Raw genomic sequence first — 23,232 nt, 5'->3', positions numbered from 1 at the left:
CTTACTTTTCTTGAGTTGCTGGCTGTTCTTTGTTTCTGCACCAGTTGCTGCGCAAAGGCACGTGCTGCTAGGTGCGGCAGCTCTATCCTCACCACATCTGACATCAGTTCCGGAGTGGGCGGAGTTTGCCCCATGCCTTCCCTCTGTGTTGTGGAATAACTAGTTAACTTGGAAAAACCGGCTATCTGGATTAGCCTGTTTAGTTGGATAATCTGCTATCTTTGGGAGTGCTCATGCAGATGGTTGACTGGAAGATTTCTCTTCTTCCTCCCTGTTTGAGCAGAATATGGAGTCTCTGGGGCTCCCGCTTGCTGCTGTGTATCCCCGCCATATCTGACTAAGGAAATGGAAATACTAGTCCTACCAGACCATCAGAGGTTACACAAAAAGCCTACCACCTGCTGAATACTGAGAAATACTGACTGGCCAGGGAGTTCCACAGGGTTCTAAAGTGATGGTATCACAGCTTATCAGTTTTCCGTCTCTATTTGGGGGCAGGAAAACACAAATCCAAACATCTAGACTGGTCTTGTGGGACGATAAGGAACCTCGTCTTCAGTGACTTCTTTTGAGAACCATAGTGGCCACTTTTTCTTCTTACTTTTATTGACTTTCCTAACAAAATGGTTTGTTGCTTTTAAAATATCTTTTTTTTTTTTTTAAATCATTTTTATTTCAAGGCAATGCAAGAAAAACGAACCACTCAGAGAAAACATACAACACAGTGATTATTTTGCCTGAAACATTTTAACATTTTACCCTAACTCAACCCCTCCCCCCTTCCCCCCCCCTTTCCCCTCTCTCTTCCTAACCCCCCCCCCCCCCCCAACAAATTAAGAGTTCAATATCTTGCTTCTTGCTACAGGAGTGAGAGTGTCCCAAAACGGAGACCAGATACAACAAAATTGGTCACCTCTCTTGGAGGCCAAGTCTTTTATTCCTTTTTTCTCTATAGCACATGCTTGAATCATTGCTGATCTCCAATGTGATATACTCGGCTGATCTGCTACCAACCACAATTGCAGTATAACATGCTTTGCCATTAAAACTGCTCTTTTCAGGAATGACCGAAATCCTGCTGGAGCCGGCCACTGCATCTCAAATAGGTCAAACAGCTGCTTGGGGGCTGGTCTCCATGTGTGATTCCACATCTGGGATACATGTCTGCTCAACTCAGTCCAAAAAGCGCTGATTGGAGCACAAGCCCAATACATGTGCCCCAGATGGGCAGAAGTGCACGCACATTTTGGACACTTATCCGACCCTCGCAGTGTAGCTCTAGCTCTATACGCTCTGTGCGGGGATACATGTAAACGGATCTGAAATTTATATTGTAACTCCCACCACGCTGCATTGTCTGTCAGGGTAGAAATAGGTTTAAGGCAGGACTAAAGTTGTTCCGGTTGCAGGTTAAGCTGCAATTCCGAGTTCAAGGCTTGTACCACCAGGCAACAATCCACTGGTTGCAAAGAGTCTCTCAAACCACGATGAAAGTAACTTAAGGGCACACGTGATTGTGCCTCAAGACCAAGTATGTCATTAAATTTTTCCCAGGAAACATTATTTAATGAGGCTGCAGGCAAAGAACTTACATAATGTCTCAATTGCGTGTATGCTAACCAGTCATTCACACCCAAACCATACTCTTCCTTCAATTCCTCAAACGATTTTAGTACCCCTTGTTCAATCACCACCTGAAATAGATACCTAATTCCCGCTATGGCCCACGTCTGGAAGGGGACCAAAGAGCCACCCGCCGGGAAAGCCAAGTTACCCCCAAGGGGCAACAGGGCGGAAACCCTTGTATCTATCTGATAAAGCTTACCCAACCACCTCCATGTGGCTCTCAAAGGTGAGAGGATATAGCGGTAGGGACCCCTCGCCGGAGGGCGCATGGAGCCAATAAGAAAAATGCATTTTACCCAAAAGTGCCACTTCTGCCCCTGTGCAAGAGAAAAAAATTAGCGGAGCAGACCCAATCAGACAGATGTCTCATGCTGCTGGCCAAAGAAAAAAATTTTAAGTCTAAGAGTCCTAACCCCCCCTTTCAGTGTGGCAATGTTACTTTAGAGAAAGGCAAACGGGCCCTTTTCCCCTGCCATAAAAAATAGGTCAATTTTTTTTCTCAACCAGTTTCCCTCACGGGGCCTCAAATAAAATGGCAACATCTGGAACACATAGGTCCACTTGGGGAAAAGGACCATATTGTATAGCGCAATTCGACCCAATAAGGTGATCGGTAGAGCATGCCATCACTGCAAAGACTCCGCTGCCCGGAGTTTTAGCGGCTCCATATTTAATGCATAAAGCTCTGCTAAGTCTGTAGGAATATGGACTCCCAAATATTTAATACTTTTCCTTCCCACTGTTTTCGAATTTCCTCTTGAATAGGGAGGGCTACAGACTTATGATATTAAAATATCTTCTTACACTTCTGCCCACTGTTTTTCTACTTCTCCCAGATGTTCCTATCTAGCTGACAACTCCTTGACGTATTCCTCTGTCTTGACAAATTTAGTTTTCCTGAAGTCTAGAACCCTCACTTTTGAATGAATCCTCTCCACACTTGTCCTAATATTGAACCACATTATCCAGTAATCACTAGATGCCAAGATTCCATTATAAAACAGGCTCCTACCATGCAGCCTCAGGGTGCACAAATGGAACTGCCTGGTTGTAGAATTGCCTCCTATAGTGCCACTCCCTTTATTCCTACTCTGTCCTTCTTTACTAGATTAAAGCCTGGTATAACTATATTCCAGTCACGGTTCTCCATGTACAATGTCTCTCTAACCACAACCTCTTCCATCACAGCATCTAGATCCAGAACTTTATTTCCCATACTATGGGCATTATTTCATTTATTATTTATTTTAAAAACATAGGGCTGGCTCCTTTTACAAATCGGTGCTACCGATTATGTACTGTATTTTATTGGGATTTATGATCCACCTTTATGAAGAGATTCACCCAAGGCGGTGTTCAGCAGGTACAGTTTAACATAAAACTCACAATTTTGTTAGCAGCATAACAATAGTAAAAATAACTAAACATAAATATAAACACAATAAATGAGGTAAACTGGAGAACAGCAAATTAAAACATAATAATAGCACTACCATGAAACAGTATCAAAAATATACACATTTAACAGCACTTAAATTCAAATAACAGAGCTATAATGCAATGTCAGCATAGTACTAATGAAACATCTAATAAGCACATGTTAGAACATTCAAATAACATACATACGATGCTAATGATTGGCGAGCACTAAATAGAAAGAAGCCCATGAGAAATGAATGGGCATCTTCGTATTCAGGTCCCGATGCTCAAAAGTAAACACAGGCAACTAGAGGCCATTAGCGCCGTAGTAGTGCCCGCATTTACCTGCGCAGAATGTCCAGAGGGGTCTAGCGCGGGAAAACAGCACACCAGACACTAGCGCAGATAGCATGCAATTGTAGTCAAGCTCATGTTAATGAGGTCACTTTGTATTTCTCCCCAATGTCCAGAGAAGAGCGCTCGGGAAAAAAAACTGCCTACCATTGCAAAAAATTAATGCCAGGTTAGAGCAGGCGGAAGAGAGGATTGCCCATGATTCTCATGCTTCTCTCATGATTCTTTCTTCAAAATCTGCCAGTTTTGATTGCTTTTGTAAACAGAAGGAAGCCCTTAAGCGCTGGTCATGATAAACAGCAGCCCCACGCAAAAGCACAAGTTGGTGTCTGTTTTCTGCATCTAAATTTAAAGCATCCATGCTAAAAAAATAAAAATAAAATTAAACACACTGGCATCTATTTTCTGCATCTAAATGTAAGCGTCCAAGCTAAAAAAAAATTAAAAACGCTTATATTTAGGCTACAGAAAACAGACACCAATATATGCTTCACATTTGGGTTTTACCAAGTGCATGTGCACAGGAGCCAAGTTTATTGCAGAACTCTTCTGCGCCAAGCACAATCCTCCCGCCAAACTCCCTGATGCTCAACGCTATGAGTGTGTCTATATTTGCATCTCATTAGTGTGTCTATATTTGCATCTCATTAGCATTGAGCATTAGGGCGTTATTCTTGATCACTGTTCTGGCGGTATTTTTATGGCACTATTCAGAATAGAGATGGAGTTTTGAGCATTGGGGCCTCAGGGCACTGCTCGTCGGTAGCATCATTTTGGAAAAGGAGCCCTTATAGTGTGCCTATAACCTAAGCGGATTATAACCTACCTACATAAAAATATGCATAACTTTCCAGGTATAGCCTTTTTCCCCACTTCTATAGAGGTATTTAATGTTTTACTTACCTGAAGGCTTTTACTTACCTGGGGGCTTTGTTCACACATCTCCAACAATCCTAGTTTAAAGCCCTCTTCAGAAGGTTAGCCAGTCTGCTGCAGAAGACTCTTCATCTCTTTTTTGATAGATCGACTGCTCTTTAGACTAGGAAGGCCTATTCCGTCTGGGGTATATTTTGCCTGGTAGAGTATTGATAACTTAATTCATGTTATTTTTTCATTACATACAACAAAAAGAGAGTGCTCTTAGGCATGGTAAACTCAGGGCCTCTTTTACCAGACTGTGCTAGTGATTCCTGTGTGGTAATGCTGATAAAGCCCATTCAAAGTGAATGGGCTTTGTCGGCATTGCTGTGCCAGGAATCGCTAGTACAGTTTCATAAAAGAGGCCCTTAGAGGACAAAGCATGGAATAGTTTGGAGTAAGTACCACACTTTCAATTTTCTAACGCACATTTATATAATAATATAAATATTACCAAAGATACTTTTGTAGAAATTGTCTCCTGCTCCTTTGCCTTGTAAAGTCCTAATTCTGTATCTTTTTCTTCAACCATTTTATCATATTGATGCTACATGAAATACATATAAAATTTTGCATTAATTTTACATTTTAAATTGCTTAGATTTGTATTTTTATTTTGCACGTATCACAATATAATATTTAAAATACAACCACTACTACAAATACTACTACTTGTATCTTATAGAAAATTATTTGGATGACGACTTTATAGATTTATTTTAACACACTGAAGTAAATTTTTGAGGCCCTATATTTTAAGCTGTATTGTATGTTATCTACTAGTTACACACATTAATTGGCCTCAGTGTGCATTATTTGCCAATAACATATAATGATAGATTTTTTTTATCACGTGGAGGGGCATAATCGAACGGGGCGCCCAAGTTTTCCTGGGGCCGTACTTGCAGGACGGCTCCGTGAAGGGGCGGGGAAACCCGTATTATTGAAACAAGATGGGTGTCCATCTTTCATTTCGATAATATGGTCGGGGACGTCCAAATCTCAACATTTAGGTCGACCTTAGAAATGGTCGACATAAATGTTGAGATGGTCGACCTTAGAGATGGTCGTCCCCGGTTTTCGGTGATAATGGAAACCGAGGACACCCATCTCAGAAACGACCAAATCCAAGCCATTTGGTCATGGGAGGAGCCAGCATTCGCAGTGAACTGGTCCCCCTCACATGCCAGGACACCAACCGGGCACCCTAGGGGGCACTGCAGTGGACTTCACAAATTGCTCCCAGGTGCATAGCTCCCTTACCTTGGGTGCTGAGCCCCCCAAACCCACTCCCCACAACTATACATCACTACCATAGCCCTAAGGGGTGAAGAGGGGCACCTACATGTGGGTACAGTGGGTTTCTGGTGGGTTTTGAAGGGCTCACATTTACCACCACAAGTGTAACAGGTAGGGGGGGATGGGCCTTGGTCTGCCTGCCTGAAATGCACTGCAGTACCCACTAAAACTGCTCCAGGGACCTGTATACTGCTGTCATGACATGCTGTATGACATTTGAGGCTTACATAGAGGCTGGCAAAAAAAATTATTTTAAGTTTTTTTTCCCCAGTTTAATTTCTTTTATTGATTTTCGATACAAATACAATCAAGAGCTCACAACTTAACAGCAAGTAACATTTTACACAGTATGGCAATACTGGAGCTCACATGTAAGAAGTAGCTATCCATATCTAGGCTTAAAATTAAGTGAAGAAAAGAGATAGGCAGAAAAGAGAAAAAGGAGGGAAAGAGGGTGTGTGTGTGGGGGGGGGGCTGAAGGGTACAGATCAAAGTGTAAAACATGCATAGGAATGGTGGAACCTAGTGCTCCAAATCTACAAATACGAATCACACCTTGCAAAGACATCTTCTCGCTTTGCTGCATATCGGGAAAAATGGCTACCACTTGTATCATATTTCGGCACTCAATTAAAGTTTTTTTTAGGGTGGGAGGGGGTTGATGACCACTGGGGGAGTAAGGGGAGGTAATCCTTGATTCCCTCTGGTGGTCATCTGGTCGGTTTGGGCACCTTTTTGAGGCTTGGCCGCAAGAAAAAATGGACCAAGTAAAGTCGCCCAAGTGCTCGTCAGGGACGTCCTTCTTTTTTCCGGCCGAGGATGCCCATCTCTTAAGCACGCCCCATTCTCGCCTTTGCTACGCTGCTGACACCCCCCATGAACTTTGGTCGTCCCCGCGATGAAAAGCAGTTGAGGGTGCCCAAAATCGGCTTTTGATTATGCCGATTTGGGCGACCCTGAGAGGACGCCCATCTCCCGATTTGTGTTGGAAGATGGGTGCCCTTCTCTTTCGAAAATAAGCCTGAATGTGAGTTAAATAATAAACAGTAAAGGGCCTGCTTACAAGTGATATAAGGGTACATTTCCCCATTCACAAACTGATACATAGGCCATATTTATGCATATTGTGGCCACTAAGCTGTAAAATTTAAAAGCCCCCCCCTCCTTGATTAAGTATGAAGTAAAATTTAGGTTTTATAGTTTTCTATGCTAATGAAGTGTGAGACCTCTTGGAGGGGCATAATCGAACACGAACGCCCATCTCCATGGGCGACTATTTCCGAAAACGGGTAAGTGAAGGAGTGGACCAGAACGTATTTTCGAAAAAAAAAAAAATGGGCGTCCATCTTTCGGTTCGAAAATACGGTTTGTACAGACCAAATGTGCCATGGATTTAGTCGTTTGTGAGCTGGGCGTTTATTTTTTTTTAGCGATAATGGAAACTAAAAACACCCAGCTCACAAACGTCCTAATCCAAGCCATTTGGTCGTGGGAGGGGCCAGGATTCGTAGTACACTGGCCCCCCTGACATGCCAGGACACCAACTGGGCACCCTAGAGGTCAGTGCGGTGGACTTCAGAAACTGCTCCCACATGCATAGCTCCCTTACCACGGGTGCAGAGCCCCCAACCGCCTCCCCCAAAACCCACTACCCACAAATGTACAACACTACCATAGCTCTTAGGGGCGAAGGGGGTACATGTGGGTACAGTGGGTTTTGGAGGGCTCCCATTTACCAGCACAAGTGTTACAGGTGGGAGGGGGATGGGCCTGGGTCCGCCTGCCTGAAGTGCACTGCGGTACCCACTAAAAGTGCTCCAGGGACCTACATACACGCAGGCCTCTAGGACTTGTTGCTGCTGTATAACCTTGGCACACCAGTTGACACCTGAAGACTAATCGCTCTGAAAATGTCCTTTATTGGAATAAGCACGTTTACTCACAGTTAACTGCAGATCAGAGGTTGTGCCCCACTGGCAACGAGTCTCCCTGGTACTGAGATTAACAGTAGGTCAGAGCTGGCAGAATGCTGTACAATGCTCTCTTTCAGCAACATTCAAGGTAAGAACTAGGTTCTGTAACGTGGCTAACACATGAAAGGGATCTAAAACTGGCTTACTAAAATGGCCACTACCTCATGGACTACAGGAAACAAAACAGGGCACACTCTGACCCAGTAGGCAGGGGGAAAAGCACCATGGGAGTAGAGCCTACCACCTACCAACATCGTGAGCATTTAACACAAGCTAGTGGAATCACGGAGCCCAATACCCTACACCCACCACAATGCATTGCTGATGTGACTCTGCAGTGCACATAACAGAAAAGGTTTCACACTCACCCGAGATGCACATCACAACCAGGGAAAGGCTGTCACAGGATAAAACACATTCTGCTGTCATGGAGGTGGGTACGGCATTTGAGGCTGGCAAAAAAGGTTTTTCAAGTGGGTTTTTTTGGTGGGAGGGGGTTAGTGACTACGGGGGAGTCCGGGGAGGTCATCCCCGATTCCCTCCGGTGGCCATCTGGGCAGTTAGGCCACTTTTTTGGGACTTGTTCGTGAAAAAACAGGGTCCAAAAAAAGTGACCCAAATTCGCGCTAAAAACGCCTTTCTTTTTTCGATTATCAGCCGAGGACGCCCATCTCTCCTCGCCTCTGACATGCCCAGTCCCGCCTTCACCACGCCTCCGACACGCCCCCGTCAACTTTGGTCGTTTCCGCGACAGATTGCAGTTGAAGCCGTCCAAAATCGGCTTTCTATTATACCGATTTGGGCACCCACGGGGGAAAGACGCCTATCTCCCGATTTGGTTCGAAATATGGGCGTCTTTCTCTTTCGAAAATAAGCTGGATAGTAAGATAGTAGATGACGGCAGATAAAGACCTGTATGGTCCATCCAGTTTGTCCAACAAGATAAACTCATTACATATGGTATGTGATACTTCATATGTATACCTGGTCTTGATTTGTCCTTTCCATTTTCAGGGCATAGACTGTAGAAGTCTGCCCAGCATCGTCCTTGTTCTAAAATTTCTGAATTTTATGTCGAAGCTCCTGAAAAGCTCTACTCCTGCCCATCCAAATCTATTCAGCCACGATTAGGGCACAGACCGTAGAAGTCTGCCTAGCAGTGGTCATTTTCTCCAACTTATGAAGCTGAATCTGTCCAGCTACGATCAGAGCGCAGACTGTAAAAGTTTGCCCAGTACTGGCTTTGCTTCCCAACTGCACAATCAATATATGGGATTCTCTTTCTATAAGTCAACACAGAATGTTACTGGAGGAAAAGCCTTGAGAAGCTCCTAGACTTCTAAATTGTCTACCCTGGGAAGAAGGAAAGAGACCTGGCAACCTAAGCTAAGTTTATTAATTTGATAGCATTAAGCTGCTTTATGGAGGTTTTTGCCGATGATGATGAAGTCCTGCTCCTGTAAGACAATTTAGAAGTGTAGGAGCTTCTAGAGGCTTTTCCTCCAGTAACATTCTGTGTGTTGATTTATAGAAGAGAACCCCACATATTGATTGTGCAATTTTGCTGATTTGGGTATCTCACCCCTGGACACTATTATTTAGTTTGCTTCCCAATTGCCAGTGTTGCTTTTGAATATCTGCTAAGCTTCTTCGGATCCATTCCTTCTAAACAGGATTCCTTTGTGCTTATCCCACGCCTTTTTGAATTCCGTTATCATTTTCATCTCCACCACCTCCTGTGGAACGGCATTCCAGATATCTACCATCTTCTCTATTAAAAAATGCTTCCTGACATTATTCCTCAGTCTGCCCCCTTTCAACCTCAATTCATGTCTTCTAGTTCTAGCACCTTCCCGTCTCTGGGAAAAGTTTGTTTGCGGATTAATACCTTTCAAATATTTGAATGTCTGAATCATATCACCCGTTTCTCCTTTTCTCCAGGATATACGTTTTCAGGTCAGTAAGTCTCTCCTCATAGGTCTTGCAACGCAAATCCCATACCATTTTGGTTGTTTTCTTTGACCCGCTTCAAGTCTTTTTACATCCTTAGTAACATACAGCCTCCAAAACTGAACACAGTACTTCAAGTAGGGCCTCACCAATGAATTGTACAGGGGCATCAACACCTCCTTTCTTCTACTGGTTATACCCCTCTCTATGCAGCCTAGCATCCTTCTGGCCACAGCCTTGTCGCATTGTTTCGTCACCTTCAGATCCTCAGACATCATCACCCCAAGAACCCTCTCCTGAGCCAAGCTTACCAATCTCTCCCCACCTCTCTGGTTCATCTCTGTTGGATTTTTGCCCCCCTGGTGTGCATCACTCTGCACTTCTTGGCATTAAATTTTAATAAGATTCCAATACCCCATAGCTCCCGCCACTTTCATTTGAAGTCCAGGACAGACTGTAACTCAACAGGAGCGGTATACTGTATATGGTGTCTGTGTGGCTTAGTTTATATTGGCAAAACAGCTAGTAAGACCAAAGTATGTATTGGCGGACATGTTAGCAATATCAAAACAGCAAAACCAGAAGCGCCTCTGGTGACTCACAGGAGGGACAGCAATCATGAGATACCAGATTTACAATATTCAGTGCTAATACAGATCCAGTTGGATAGGGGTGGTTCACTCAGTGAAGTTTTGATTCATAAGGAACAACGTTTTATTTACTCCTGGGACACTGTTCAACCCGTGGGTTGAACCGAGACATTGATTGGCTGTAAATAGATAACAGGCAGACAAGACACATGCTCAATCACAGTTTGGTATAAATGGGTGAAGTGCGTATGATATAGGCACATAGTACGTTTCGTGTGGGCAGGACCATGTGATCCCTTCTGGGTGTTGGCTGGAAAATGTTGGTATAATTGACTTTGTAAGTAGTTGGGTATAATATGTGGAAGCTAAATATGTCCTGTCTATATTAAATAATATTTAAGGAGAGGCATGTGGTGATTAATTTTGATGTTCTATGTTTGTATGTAGGTTCCCTTTTGAGAAAGCATAGCGAAATTCGGCCAGAGTCAAGGGGACGTGACTTGGTGTGTGAGTGGTGGGGTTTGTTCACGGAGAGACGGGATTTGAAACACCCACAGGGAAAGATGGAATCAGCATAAGTAGTAGTATGGTAACCATTTAATAGGGGGTTATCGTATGATAATATGGTTACAATGTACATTATTTAAGGCTGCTCCTTAAGGCAACTGAGCACAATATTTAGGAGTGGTAAATCAATCCGTGTATCATGTTTGATGTTTGAGTTCTGTACATATCACTAGTTGTTATCATACTGCCTAGATAATTAGAAATGTAGTATCAACTATATTCTGTGATTAATAATACCGTAATAAGCAGCAGATTATATATATGCCATTTCATGATATATAGGAACATTTAAATGTGAAGATATGTTATATGTAATTGGTTAAGTTTGTTTTACATGCAGTTTTATCCATTACATTGAGTTATCGCATTGTATTTAAAGCTATAAGATCACAATTAACTGCCTTCTATTGAATCAACGGGGGGGGGGGGGGGGGGGGGTTGCACAACAGCACGTGCAATATATTTATTTTAATTGTGCTGCAGGAGACAGATAAGTATGTACATACTATTGTTTGATAAACAGGAACGCCTGGATGTGCTATAATGGTTCCTTTGATCTATCACATGTTCCCCTGGGGATGTAATGGTAAGAATTTGTTAGAATTGAGCACATTTTATATCACTTAATTTGTTTTTGAATTAGGAATGTAAAATATTGAGCTGTAGAAGTATATATTAAATTTTAACTGCCAGACACTTGACCATTCTTCTAACGTTTGAAGATCCCTTCTCATGGTTTCTACTCCCTCCAGGGTATCCACTCTATTAGTTATCTTCATATCATCCACAAAAAGGCAAACTTTTCCTTCCAATCCTTCAGTAATGTCTCTCACAAATATATTAAACAGAATCGGCCTCAGCACCAATCCCTGAGGCACGTCACTAATTACCTTTCTTTCCACCGAGCGGATTTCATATACCACCACCCTCTGCCGCCTGTTTGTCAACCAGTTTCCTATCCAGTTCACTACTTTGGGTCCTATGTTCAGCCCTCTCAGCTTATTCAGGAGTCTTCTGTGAGGGACTGTATCAAAGGCTTTGCTGAAATCCAAGCAGATTACATCTAGCGCATGTCCTTCATCCAGCTGTTTGGTCACCCAGTCGAAGAAGCCAATCAGATTCGATTGGCAGGATTTTCTTTTGGTAAAGCCATGCTGCCTCGGATCTTGTAACCCGCTGGCTTCTAGAAACATAGTAACATAGTAGATGACGGCAGAAAAAGATCTGCATGTTCCATCCAGTCTGCCCAACAAGATAAACTCATATGTGCTACTTTTTGTGTATACCTTACCTTGATTGGTACCTGTCCTTTTCAGGACACAGACCGTGTACGTCTGCTCAGCACTATCCCCGCCTCCCAACCACCAGCCCCGCCTCCCACCACAGACCGTATAAGTCTGCCCAGCACTATCCCCGCCTCCCGCCACCGGCTCTGCCACCCAATCTCGGTTAAGCTCCTTAGGATCCATTCCTTCTGAACAGGAGTCCTTTATGTTTGTCCCAAGCGTGTTTGAATTCTGTTACCGTTTTCATTTCCACCACCTCCCGCAGGAGGGCATTCCAAGCATCCACTACTCTCTCTGTGAAAAAATACTTCCTGACATTTTTCTTGAGTCTGCCCCCCTTCAATCTCATTTCATGTCCTCTCGTTCTACCTCCTTCGCATCTCCAGAAAAGGTTCGTTTGCGGATTAATACTTTTCAAATATTTGAACGTCTGTATCATATCACCCCTGTTTCTCCTTTCTTCCAGAGTATACATGTTCAGGTCATCAAGTCTCTCCTCATACGTCTTGTAACGCAAATCCCTTACCATTCTCGTAGCTTTTCTTTGCACCGCTTCAATTCTTTTTACATCCTTCGCAAGGTACGGCCTCCAAAACTGAACACAATACTCTAGGTGGGGCCTCACCAACGACTTATCCTTCACTATCCTTTCCTTCAGCAGCGACTCCATTATTTTTCCTACCACCAATGTGAGGCTTACCGGCCTGTAGTTTCCCATGTCTTCCCTGTCTCCGCTTTTGTGAAGAGGGACCACATCAGCTCATCTCGAGGAACTTCTCCCGTCTCTAAAGATCTATTAAATAAATCCTGAAGAGGTCCCGCCATAGCCATTCTCAGTATCTTTCAGTCTAGCAATTCCATTCCTATTTTTTCTCCTTTCCCTAATATATCTGAAAAAGGTCTTGTCATCTCTCTTAACTTCTTTAGCCATTTTTTCTCCCACCTGCGCTTTCACTAGCCATATTTCCCTCTTCACTTCTTTGAGTTTAATCCAATAATCTTTTTCATGATCCTCTTGCTTCATTCTTCTGTATTTCTTGAACGAAGTCTTTTGCCCTTATTTTTTCAGCAACTTGTTTGGAGAACCACATATGCTTCCTGTTTCTCTTGGTTTTGTTTACTTTCCTTGCGTAAAGATCAGTTGCCATATATATAGCAGCCATCAGCTTGGACCACTGGGCTTCCACTTCACCTATGCCTTCCCATGCCATCAGTTCCTTCTTCAGGTATTCCCCCATTTTACCAAAATCAATACAGCTGAAATCCAGTACTTTGAGTTTTCTACATCCGCATTCCACTTTTGCTTTTATACCATATTGTGCAATGATCACTATTACATAGGTGGGCACCCACAAGGACACTGGAAACACTTCCTCCATTTGTGAGCACTAGATCCAACATCGACCTTTCCCTTGTGGGTTCTGTCACCATTTGTCTGATAAAGGCACTTTGACAGGCATACACGATCTATCTACTTCTTTCCAAGTCTGCTGATGGGATGTTCCAATCCACATCAGGTAAGTTGAAATCTCCTAACAATATTACCTCCCCTTTCAAAACAAGCTTATGAATATCTTCTATCAGATCTTTGTCCAGCTTCTCCACTTATGCCAGAGGTCTATAGACAACACCTGTGTGCATACAGGTTCCATCTTATCTTTCCAGGACGATCCATATAGCTTCTTCCTTTCCCCAGGTTTTCCCGCATTTCAGCCACTCTGATATTGTTTTCCATATATAGCGCCATGCCTTCACCTCTTTGGCCATCCCTATCCTTCCTAAAATGATTATAGCTCGGTCTGGTCACATCCCATTCATGGGAATCAATGAACCGTATCTCTGTAAAAGCAACAATGTCCAGGTTTTCCTCAAACATCAGGGCTTGCAAATTTTGAACCTTTTTACTCAAGACCACGAGCATTTGGGCTCATTGCTTTCCATGTGCTATGTGAGTTTGGAAGATTTTCTACATTTACATGACCTTTCCCTTTGCCATCATGTTTTTTTCTGGGGGTGACTTTCTGAATTTCCTTGTTTCCTTTTGTCACCCCCACTCTCTAGTTGAAGTGTCTAGAAACATACTACCTGAATTTGTCCCCAAGGATCCTTTTTCCTGTTACAGAAAGGTGTAGCCCATCATTACAGTATAGCCTGTTATTTTTTTCTCCTATGTATCTAAAACCTTCTTCTTTACACCAAATTTCAAGCCACTTATTGAATTCCTCTGTTTTACGTAGTCTTTCCTCTCCCTTCCCACATGTAGGAATTATTTCAGAAAAAGCTGCAGTCCCTCCCCAAGCTTCGAAATGCTTTCTGTGTTATTGCTGGCAAGGTCATTGTCCTCAGGTCGATTACAACATTAGTACAGTGATACCTCGGTTTTCGTTGATAATCCATCCAAAAACAATCAACGAAAACCGAAACAGATGAAAACCGAGGCAATTATTTCCATATGAATCAATGTAAATCCAATTAATTTGTTTTAGACACTCCAAAATACATACCAAAAACACATTTTATAAATAAATATAGTCCCATGATGGAGCTAAAGGGAAAGGGTTAACTTATTAGCAAGGGAAACACTTAACAGGAAAAATGAGATTTGAGCACATGTGATTTTATCTTGCGTGCATTGCGTTAGAAGCGCGGGGTGATGCTCACACAACTAGAAACAATGCCACAATGAGCAGGAAAACGCGTGGGTCGCCCTTTGTTTTTGCAAAATTAGCAGCAAGGTCATGTGGGCACGCCAACGAAATCCGAGGCAACCGACGAAATCCAAGACAAACTTTTCACTGAAAAAATCAACGAAAACCGAAACCGACGATATCCGAAGTCAATGAAAACCGAGGTTTCACTGTATTGCTTTCTTCTCAGATCACATTCAGTATTTGGTTGGTACTTCGGGTAGCTGAGGATCACAATGTGAGGCCCTAAGCTGTATTTTGCCTTGCTTATATGCAGTGCGTATTTCCTAGTAAAAAAGGTACCGGTACTGAAATGCTAGGCCACTCTTCAGGGGTGGGGTAATCACTGAGGGACCCATCCCACAACAGCCAAGCCCCCTGCAACCGGTCACAGAATGTATGACAAGGCAGAATTGGTGTGTAGAGCCTCAGCTCTTTCATTAAAACTTGGGGTCCATGGGTCAATTTTAGCAGACAACAGAAAAGGTGCCGGTTCTCAGTACCCCGTCAAAAAAAGCCCTGCTTATATGTAAATCCAGCCCTGCTAATATATATCTATGCTGGGAACTATGTGGGAAGAAGCATGGTAAAGTGTGCTTAGGTTAGTGTTTCCCAAGTCCAGTTCTGGAGTACCCTTTATCAGTCAGATTTTCAGGATATCATAGTAAATGACTATAATGAATATGCAAGAAAGAGATTTGCATATAATGGAGGAAGTGTATGCAAATCAAGTTCATACATATTTATTGTGGATATTCTGAAAACCTGACTGGCAAGGGGTACTCCAGGACTGGACTTGGGAAACATTGTCTTAGGCTGTGTAGGGGCTATGTGGAGGAGGTGAGTAAACTGTATCATGTATTTTATATAGATAGATAGGTATTTGTGTCTGACTTAAAGAGTGTCGATGTGTATCTTTGTAGAATATTTGTGACGAATGGGCATGTGTGCTACTTTAAATAGTGATCAGTTGGTACTGGCAGTGTCACTGGATCTCGCATCAGCCTTTGATCTGGTCACTCATCAGCTTTGCGTACATGATCAATTAAGATCAACTGGAATAAAGGAAATGTTTATGAAGTGGTTTATTTAATTTTTGACAGCTTGTACATTTGTATCAAGGGATTGGACTCATCTAAGATGCAAAACCTCATTTATGGGGTAACCCGGGATTTGACCCTTTCACTCATTCTATTTAATATTTTTTGGGTCCACTGCTTACTTAATACAGGAGTTTCTGATTAGTGCCCATGTATATGTGGATGATATTTTATGGATAGCTAGAGTTTCTACTGTAGCATTAGATCTGGGTCCATTACAGAACTGCCTTAATACTATTTACAACTGGCTTGCTAAACACTATTTAGTATCAAATATGACAAGGACAACTGCATTTTGGCTTAAAAGAAATTCAGTTTGCCCTCCAATAGTTCCAGTACTATTGGAAACACCTGCAATGGTGGTAAATTCATTTAGATATTGATTCTCATCTTATTTTTTCTGATCAGATGTTGAGTGTCTTAAGAAGAGGCTTTTTGGCCTTATGAAAATTTAGATCATTTAGACATTTTTTTTAATGAATCAGTGCTACATATCTCATATTGATTTGTTCCGCTTTTTGGACATTTTTCTGTTTCAAAAATAAGCTCCTTAATGTGATAAAGTGCAAAGTGATTCATATAGGAAAGAGAAACCCAAACTATGTAAGGTTCTACGTTAGGAATCACCACGCAGGAAAAGGATCTAGGTGTCATCATTGATGACACATTGAAATCCTTTGTTAAGTGTGCAGAAGCAGCTAAGAAAGCAAATAGAATGTTACAAATTATTAGGAAAGGAATGGAGAACAAAACTGAGATTATTATGCCTGTGTATCAGTCAGTCCATGGTGCAACTGCACCTCAAATATTGTGTGCAATTCTGGTCACCACATCTCAAAAAATATATAGCAGAATTAGTAAAGGTACATAGAAAGGCGACAAAAATGATAAACAGGATAGGAGAACTACCTTATGAGGAAAGGCTAAAGAGGGTAGGGCTCTTCAGCTTGGAAAAGAGACGGCTGAGGGGAGATATGATCGAATGCTATATTTCTTTACTCAAAATGTAATTGAACTCTGGAATGGATTTCATTGCCAGAGCACATGGAAAAGCTGCTAGCTTAGCAGGGCTTAAAAAAGGTTTGGACAATTTCCAAAAATAAAGTCCATAAGCAATTATTAAGATGGACTTGGGAAAATCTTCTGCTTATTTCTGGGATAAGCAGCATAAAATCTGTTTTACTCTTTTGAGATCTTGCCAGGTACTTGTGACCTGAATTGGCCACTGTTGGAAAAAGGATATTGGGCTTGAAGGACCTTTGGTCTGTCCCAGTATGGCAATATTTCTGTTCTTAGGTTTTGAGGATGTTCCTTCTTACCTTGCTGTAATGATAATACCCTAAACACCTAATTGAATGTTAAGATCATCTGTAGAACACAGACTGGCCCTTACCAGCACTTTCATGTGCTGACTGGGAATCTACCCATTTGAGTGCATTTTTTGGTTGGTATTGACATTATCTAATCATCTTCCTTCTGAACTCCAGAAAAAGAGTTCATTAAAACATTTTAAGTCTCTGCTAAAAGTTTATTGTTTCAAGTTGGCATATGGGGTAGAAGCTATCTGTGGAGAAACAGTTGGTTTTCAAGCCTGTGAATTGTAAATGTTTTCATGAAAATTACAAGAGGACCTTATGAGACTGGAAGACTGAGCGTCTAAATGGAAGATGACGTTTAATGTGAGCAAGTGCAAAGTGATGCATGTGGGAAAGAGGAACCCGAATTATAGCTACGTCATGCAAGGTTCCACGTTAGGAGTCACGGAAAAAGAAAGGGATCTAGGTGTCGTCGTTGATGATACGTTGAAACCTTCTGCTCAGTGTGCTGCTGCGGCTAAGAAAGCAAATAGAATGTTAGGTATTATTAGGAAAGGAATGGAAAACAAAAATGAGGATGTTATAATGCCTTTGTATCGCTCCATGGTGCGACCGCACCTCGAATATTGTGTTCAATTCTGGTCGCCGCATCTAAAAAAAGATATAGTGGAATTAGAAAAGGTGTAGAGAAGGGGGACGAAAATGATAAAGGGGATGGGACAACTTCCCTATGAGGAAAGGCTAAAGTGGCTAGGGCACTTCAGCTTGGAGAAAAGGCGGCTGAGGGGAGATATGGTAGAGGTCTATAAAATAATGAGTGGAGTTGAACGGGTAGATGTGAAGCGTCTGTTCACGCTTTCCAAAAATACTAGGACTAGGGGGCATGCGATGAAGCTACAATGTAGTAAATTTAAAACGAATCGGAGAAAATTTTTCTTCACTCAACGTGTAATTAAACTCTGGAATTCGTTGCCAGGGAATGTGGTAAATGCGGTTAGCTTAGCAGAGTTTTAAAAAGATTTGAATGGCTTCCTAAAGGAAAAGTCCATAGACCGTTATTAAATGGACTTGGGGAAAATCCACTATTTCTGGGATAAGCAGTATAGCGAAGATACATACCTGCAGCAGGTGTTCTCCGAGGACAGCAGACTGATTGTTCTCACTGATGGGTCGACGTCCACGGCGGCCCAGAGGCGGTAATTTTTCCACAACAAAAATAGGCAAAGTTTTGCCAGAGCCTTCTGGAGCGAGGGGCGCGCACACCATGCATGCGTGGCCGTCTTCCCGCCCGTCGCGCGAGAGTCCTCACTCAATTATGTCAAAAAGCAATATCAAGGAGAACAACAACAACTCCAAAGGGGAGGTGGGTGGGTTTGTGAGAACAATCAGCCTGCTGTCCTCGGAGAACACCTGCTACAGGTATGTACCTTCACTTTCTACGAAGACAAGCAGGGCGAGGGAGAGGGCATAACTTAGATTGACCTAAAAAAAGAAACATCTGAGATTGCAGCCTGAAACAGAATAAAACAGGGCCTAGGGGGTGGAGTTGGATTCTAAACCCCGAACAGATTCTGCAGCACCGACTGCCCAAACCGACTGTCGCGTCAGGTATCCTGAAGGCAGTAGTGAGATGTGAATGTGTGGATTGAAGACCACGTCGCAGCCTTGCAAATCTCTTCAATGGAGGCTGACTTCAAGTGGGCCACCGACGCTGCCATGACTCTAACACTATGAGCCATGACATGACCCTCAAGATTCAGCCCAGCTTGGGCATAAATGAAGGAAATGCAATCTGCTAGTCAATTGGAAATGGTGCGTTTCCCGACTGCGACTCCCTTCTGTTGGGATCAAAACATTTGGGCGGACTGTCTGAAGGGACTTGTCCGCTCCACGTAAAAGGCCAATTGTCTTTTGCAGTCCAAGGTGTGCAACTGACGTTCAGCAGGGCGGGTATGAGGACGGGGAAAAAATGTTGGCAGGACAATTGACAGGTTCAGATGGAACTCTGACATCACCTTTGGCAAGAACTTAGGGTACATGCGGAGGACTACTCTGTTGTGATGAAACTTAATATAAGGTGCATACACTACAAAGGACTGAAGCTCCCTGACTCTACGAGCTGAAGTAACTGCCACCAAGAAAACGACCTTCCAGGTCAAGTATTTCAGATGGCAGGAATTCAGTGGCTCAAAAGGAGACTTCATGAGCTGGGTGAGAACAACGTTGAGATCCCATGACACTGGTGGACAGGGGGCTTTGACAAAAGCAAACCTCTCATGAAACGAACAACTAAAGGCTGTCCAGAGATAGGCTTACCCTCTACATGATAATGATAAGCACTAATAGCACTAAGATGAACTCTTATGGAGTTGGTCTTGAGACCAGACTCTGACAAGTGTAGAAGGTATTCAAGCAGGGTCTGAGTGGGACAAGAGCGAGGATCTAGGGCCTTGCTATCACACCAGACGGCAAACTTCCTCCATTTGAAAAAGTAACACCTCGACCTTCCCAGAGGATTCCAAGATGGCCGCACGCTAACGCGGCTCGCTGCTGCATCGTTTTGCTTTGGATTTTTAATGCCTAAACGACGAGGAAGGGCATCTGCCCGAGTCCCCCAGACCCCTTCCCAGATACCTGGACTGATGGATCGGTTCATGGTGCAACAGAGGGTCGGTGAGGTTTCCGGGACTGGTTCGAGATCGGGCGCTGGCGGGAATGAGGAGCTTTTGGCGTCCCTTGAACTCGAGACAACACTGAGTCCCGAGGTTAGCGCTCCACCCCCGCAACCAATGGCGGCGAGTTCCCCGCTGTTTGGAACGTCGGTGCCTCCCCGAAGTTGTGAGTTAGCGCCGACGCTGGGGACCCAGGTTCAACTAGTTCCAGCGGGAGAGAGGAGGGTAATGCCTCCAGGAGAGACTCGCCAGCCTGCAGAGGAAGCGGGAGAACTACAGGCGATTTGAGGGAGAAAGGCGGCTCAAGAGATTGTATTTCCTGCTGAACTTACTACCAAACCTAATGAGGTAACGCTGGACTCATTGTGGGATCTTATGTCCCAACTGGGACAAATGTTTCTTGCTTCTACAACTAAACATTCTCAGCAAGTTAGTGAGAAGCAAAAAATAGAGGTTGAAAAAATGATTCCTAGAATGGATACTATGGAACAAACTGTAAAGAAACTGGACAATATACAATTTTCACTTTTGAAAGAAGTATCCAGCTTAAGGATTAAAACTGAGAATTTAGAAAATTACACTAGGAATCAAAATTTGCATTTTCTTAATTTTCCTTATAATGCAATGATAAAACCAGGGGACATGTTAAAGAGATACCTCATGGAAAATTTATGTATACCAGAATCAAATTTGCCACCCTTTTCAAGAATTCTCTATCTTCCTCCAAAATTGACAGAACAAAGTGTACAACAGACTTTGGACATTTCAGCCTTTCTTGAGACATCGGATACATTACTGGCCACACCTGTGACTTTGGTCGCTACTGTGGCTCTAATTCCTGATAAACAATGGCTCTTCTAGATGTTTTTTAAACATAGGGAGAAGCCATTTTTAGGTTTGCGAATTTCCCTGTTTCCTGATTTCTCAAGAGAGACGCAAAAGAAGAGGAAACAATTTCTCATGATGAAGCCGGCGGTAATTCAATTTGGGGGTACCGTTTTTTTGAGGTACCCCTGTAAATGTGTTATAAGGTTTGATAATGTTAAATATACTTTCACTGATCCGTCTCAGCTTTCCAAACTAATCGCCTCTAAGACACCAACTGGAGCTACATAATATTTTATCACTGTAACCCTTCGCGTATAGCTATTCTCCTTTTTTATTTCCTTATTTCTCCTCTAATTCCTAAGTCTTGGAATCTATTTGAGGACTTGAGTGATTTTTGTGATACTCTAGTTGTTATAACTTTAGTTATTGGATAATAATATGTTTATATCACTATCTTTCAAGATGTTATGCTTGAAAAATTATTGTAAATGATATAAAAATAAAAAATAAAAAGTAACACCTCTTCGTGGAATCTTTCCTGGAAGCAAGCAAAATCCATGAGACACCCTCAGAGAAACCAAAAGAAGTGAATTCTACGCTCTCAACATCCAGAGGCTGTGAGAGCCAGAGACTGGAGGTTGGGATGCAGAAGTGCCCCCTCATTCTGAGTGATGAGGGTTGGAAAACACTCCAATCCACGGCTCTTCGGAGGATAACTCCAGAAGAAGAGGGAACCAAATCTGATGCGGCCAGAAGGGCGCAATCATGATCATGGTTCCACGATCTTGCTTGAGTTTCAGTAAAGTCTTCCCCACCAGAGGTATGGGAGGATATGCATACAGAAGCCCTGTTCCCCAATGAAGGAGAAAGGCATCTGACACTAGCCTGTCGTGGGCCTGAAGTCTGGAACAGAACTGAGGGACCTTGTGATTGAGCTGAATGGCAAAAAGATCCACCGAGGGGGTGCCCCATGCTCGGAAAATCTTGCGGACAACACCAATGTTCAGTGACCACTCGTGAGGTTGCATTATCCTGCTCAATCTGTCGGCCAGACTGTTGTTTACGCCTGCCAGATACGTGGCTTAGAGAAACATGCCGTAACGGCGAGCACAAAGCCACATCTGGACGGCTTCCCGACACAGGGGGCGAGATCCGGTGCCCCCCTGCTTGTTGATGTAGTACATCGCAACCTGATTGTCTGTCTGAATTTGGATGATTTGATTGGACAGCTGATCTCTGAAAGCCTTTAGAGCGTTCCAGACCACTCGCAACTCCAGGAGATTGATCTGAAGACCTTTTTTCTGGAGGGACCAAACTCCCTGAGTGTGAAGCCCATCTACATGAGCTCCCCACCCCAGGAGGGATGCATCCGTTGTCAGCACTTCTTGTGGCTGAGGAATTTGAAAGGGCCGTCCCACGGTCAAATTGGATCGAATTGTCCACCACTGAAGGGACTTGTGAAAATCAGTGGAGAACTGGATTGCATCCTCTAGATCCCCTGCAGCTTGATACCACTAGGAAGCTAGGGTCCATTGAGCTGATCTCATGTGAAGATGGGCCATGGGTGTCACATGAACTGTGGAGGCCATATGGCCTAGAAGTCTCAACATCTGCCGAGCTGTTATCCGCAGAGACGCTCTGGCCATGGAAACTAGAGACAGAAGATTGTCTGCTCTCACTTCGGGAACAAAGGTGCGAGCCATCTGTGAGTCCAGCAGAGTTCCTATGAATTCCAGTTGTTGAACGGGGAGAAGATGGGACTTGGGGTAATTTATAACAAACCCGAGTAGCTCCAGGAGTTGAATACGTCATCTGCATGTAGAGCTCCTGCCTCTGAGGTGTTCTTCACTAGCCAATCGTCGAAATAAGGGAACACATGCACTCCCAGTCTGTGTAGCGACGCTGCAACTACTGCCAGTCATTTTGTAATGACCCTGGGCGTAGACGCCAGACCAAAGGGCAGCACACAGTACTGGAAGTGCTGCACTCCCAAACGGAATCAAAGATACCTCCTGTGAGCTGGAAGTATCGGGATGTGTGTATAAGTATCCTTTAAGTCCAGAGAGCATAGCCAATCGTTTTCCTGAATCATGGGAAGAAGGGTGCCCAGGGAAACCATCCTGAACTTCTCTTGGACCAGGAATTTGTTCATGGCCCTTAGGTCTAGGATGGGACGCATCCCCCCTGTTTTCTTTTGCACAAGGAAGTACATGGAATGGAATCCCAGCCCTTCTTGCCCTGGTGGAATGGGCTCGACCGCATTGGCGCTGAGAAGGGCGGAGAGTTCCTCTGCAAGTACCTGCCTGTGCTGGAAGCTGAAGGACTGAGCTCCCGGTGGACAATTTGGAGGTCTGGAGATCAAATTGAGGGAGTATCCTAGCTGGACTATTTGAACAACCCACCGATCGGAGGTTATAAGAGGCCACCTTTGGTGAAAAAATTTTAACCTCCCTCCGACCGGCAGATTGTCCGGCACGGACACTTTTATAGCAGCTATGCCCAGCTGGAGCCAGTCAAAAGCCCGCCACTTGCTTTTGCTGGGGAGCTCCAGGGGCCTGCCTTGGCGCACGCTGTTGACGATAACGAACGCACTGGGGATGTTCCTGAGAAGGCTGTTGGGAAGGAGAATTGTACCTACGCTTGTTAT

At 43.5% G+C, this 23,232-nt stretch overlaps 1 protein-coding gene across 2 annotated transcripts in view; it reads right to left on the bottom strand.

The window, feature by feature from the left end:
* The window catches only part of LOC115481819 (synaptonemal complex protein 1-like), a 314,023-nt gene that overhangs the window by 169,559 nt on the left and 121,232 nt on the right, over window positions 1-23,232 (bottom strand). For both annotated transcript variants that reach the window (XM_030221227.1, XM_030221228.1), the window contains exon 8: window positions 4,772-4,864. In XM_030221227.1, coding sequence (XP_030077087.1) covers window positions 4,772-4,864 — 93 coding nt within the window. The remainder of the gene's footprint in view (window positions 1-4,771; window positions 4,865-23,232) is intronic.

Source organism: Microcaecilia unicolor, chromosome 12 (assembly GCF_901765095.1).
Source record: "Microcaecilia unicolor chromosome 12, aMicUni1.1, whole genome shotgun sequence".
Taxonomy (NCBI): Eukaryota; Metazoa; Chordata; class Amphibia; order Gymnophiona; family Siphonopidae; genus Microcaecilia; species Microcaecilia unicolor.
Note: the sequence above shows the minus strand (reverse complement) of the source record. Positions and strands in the feature narration are given on the sequence as shown.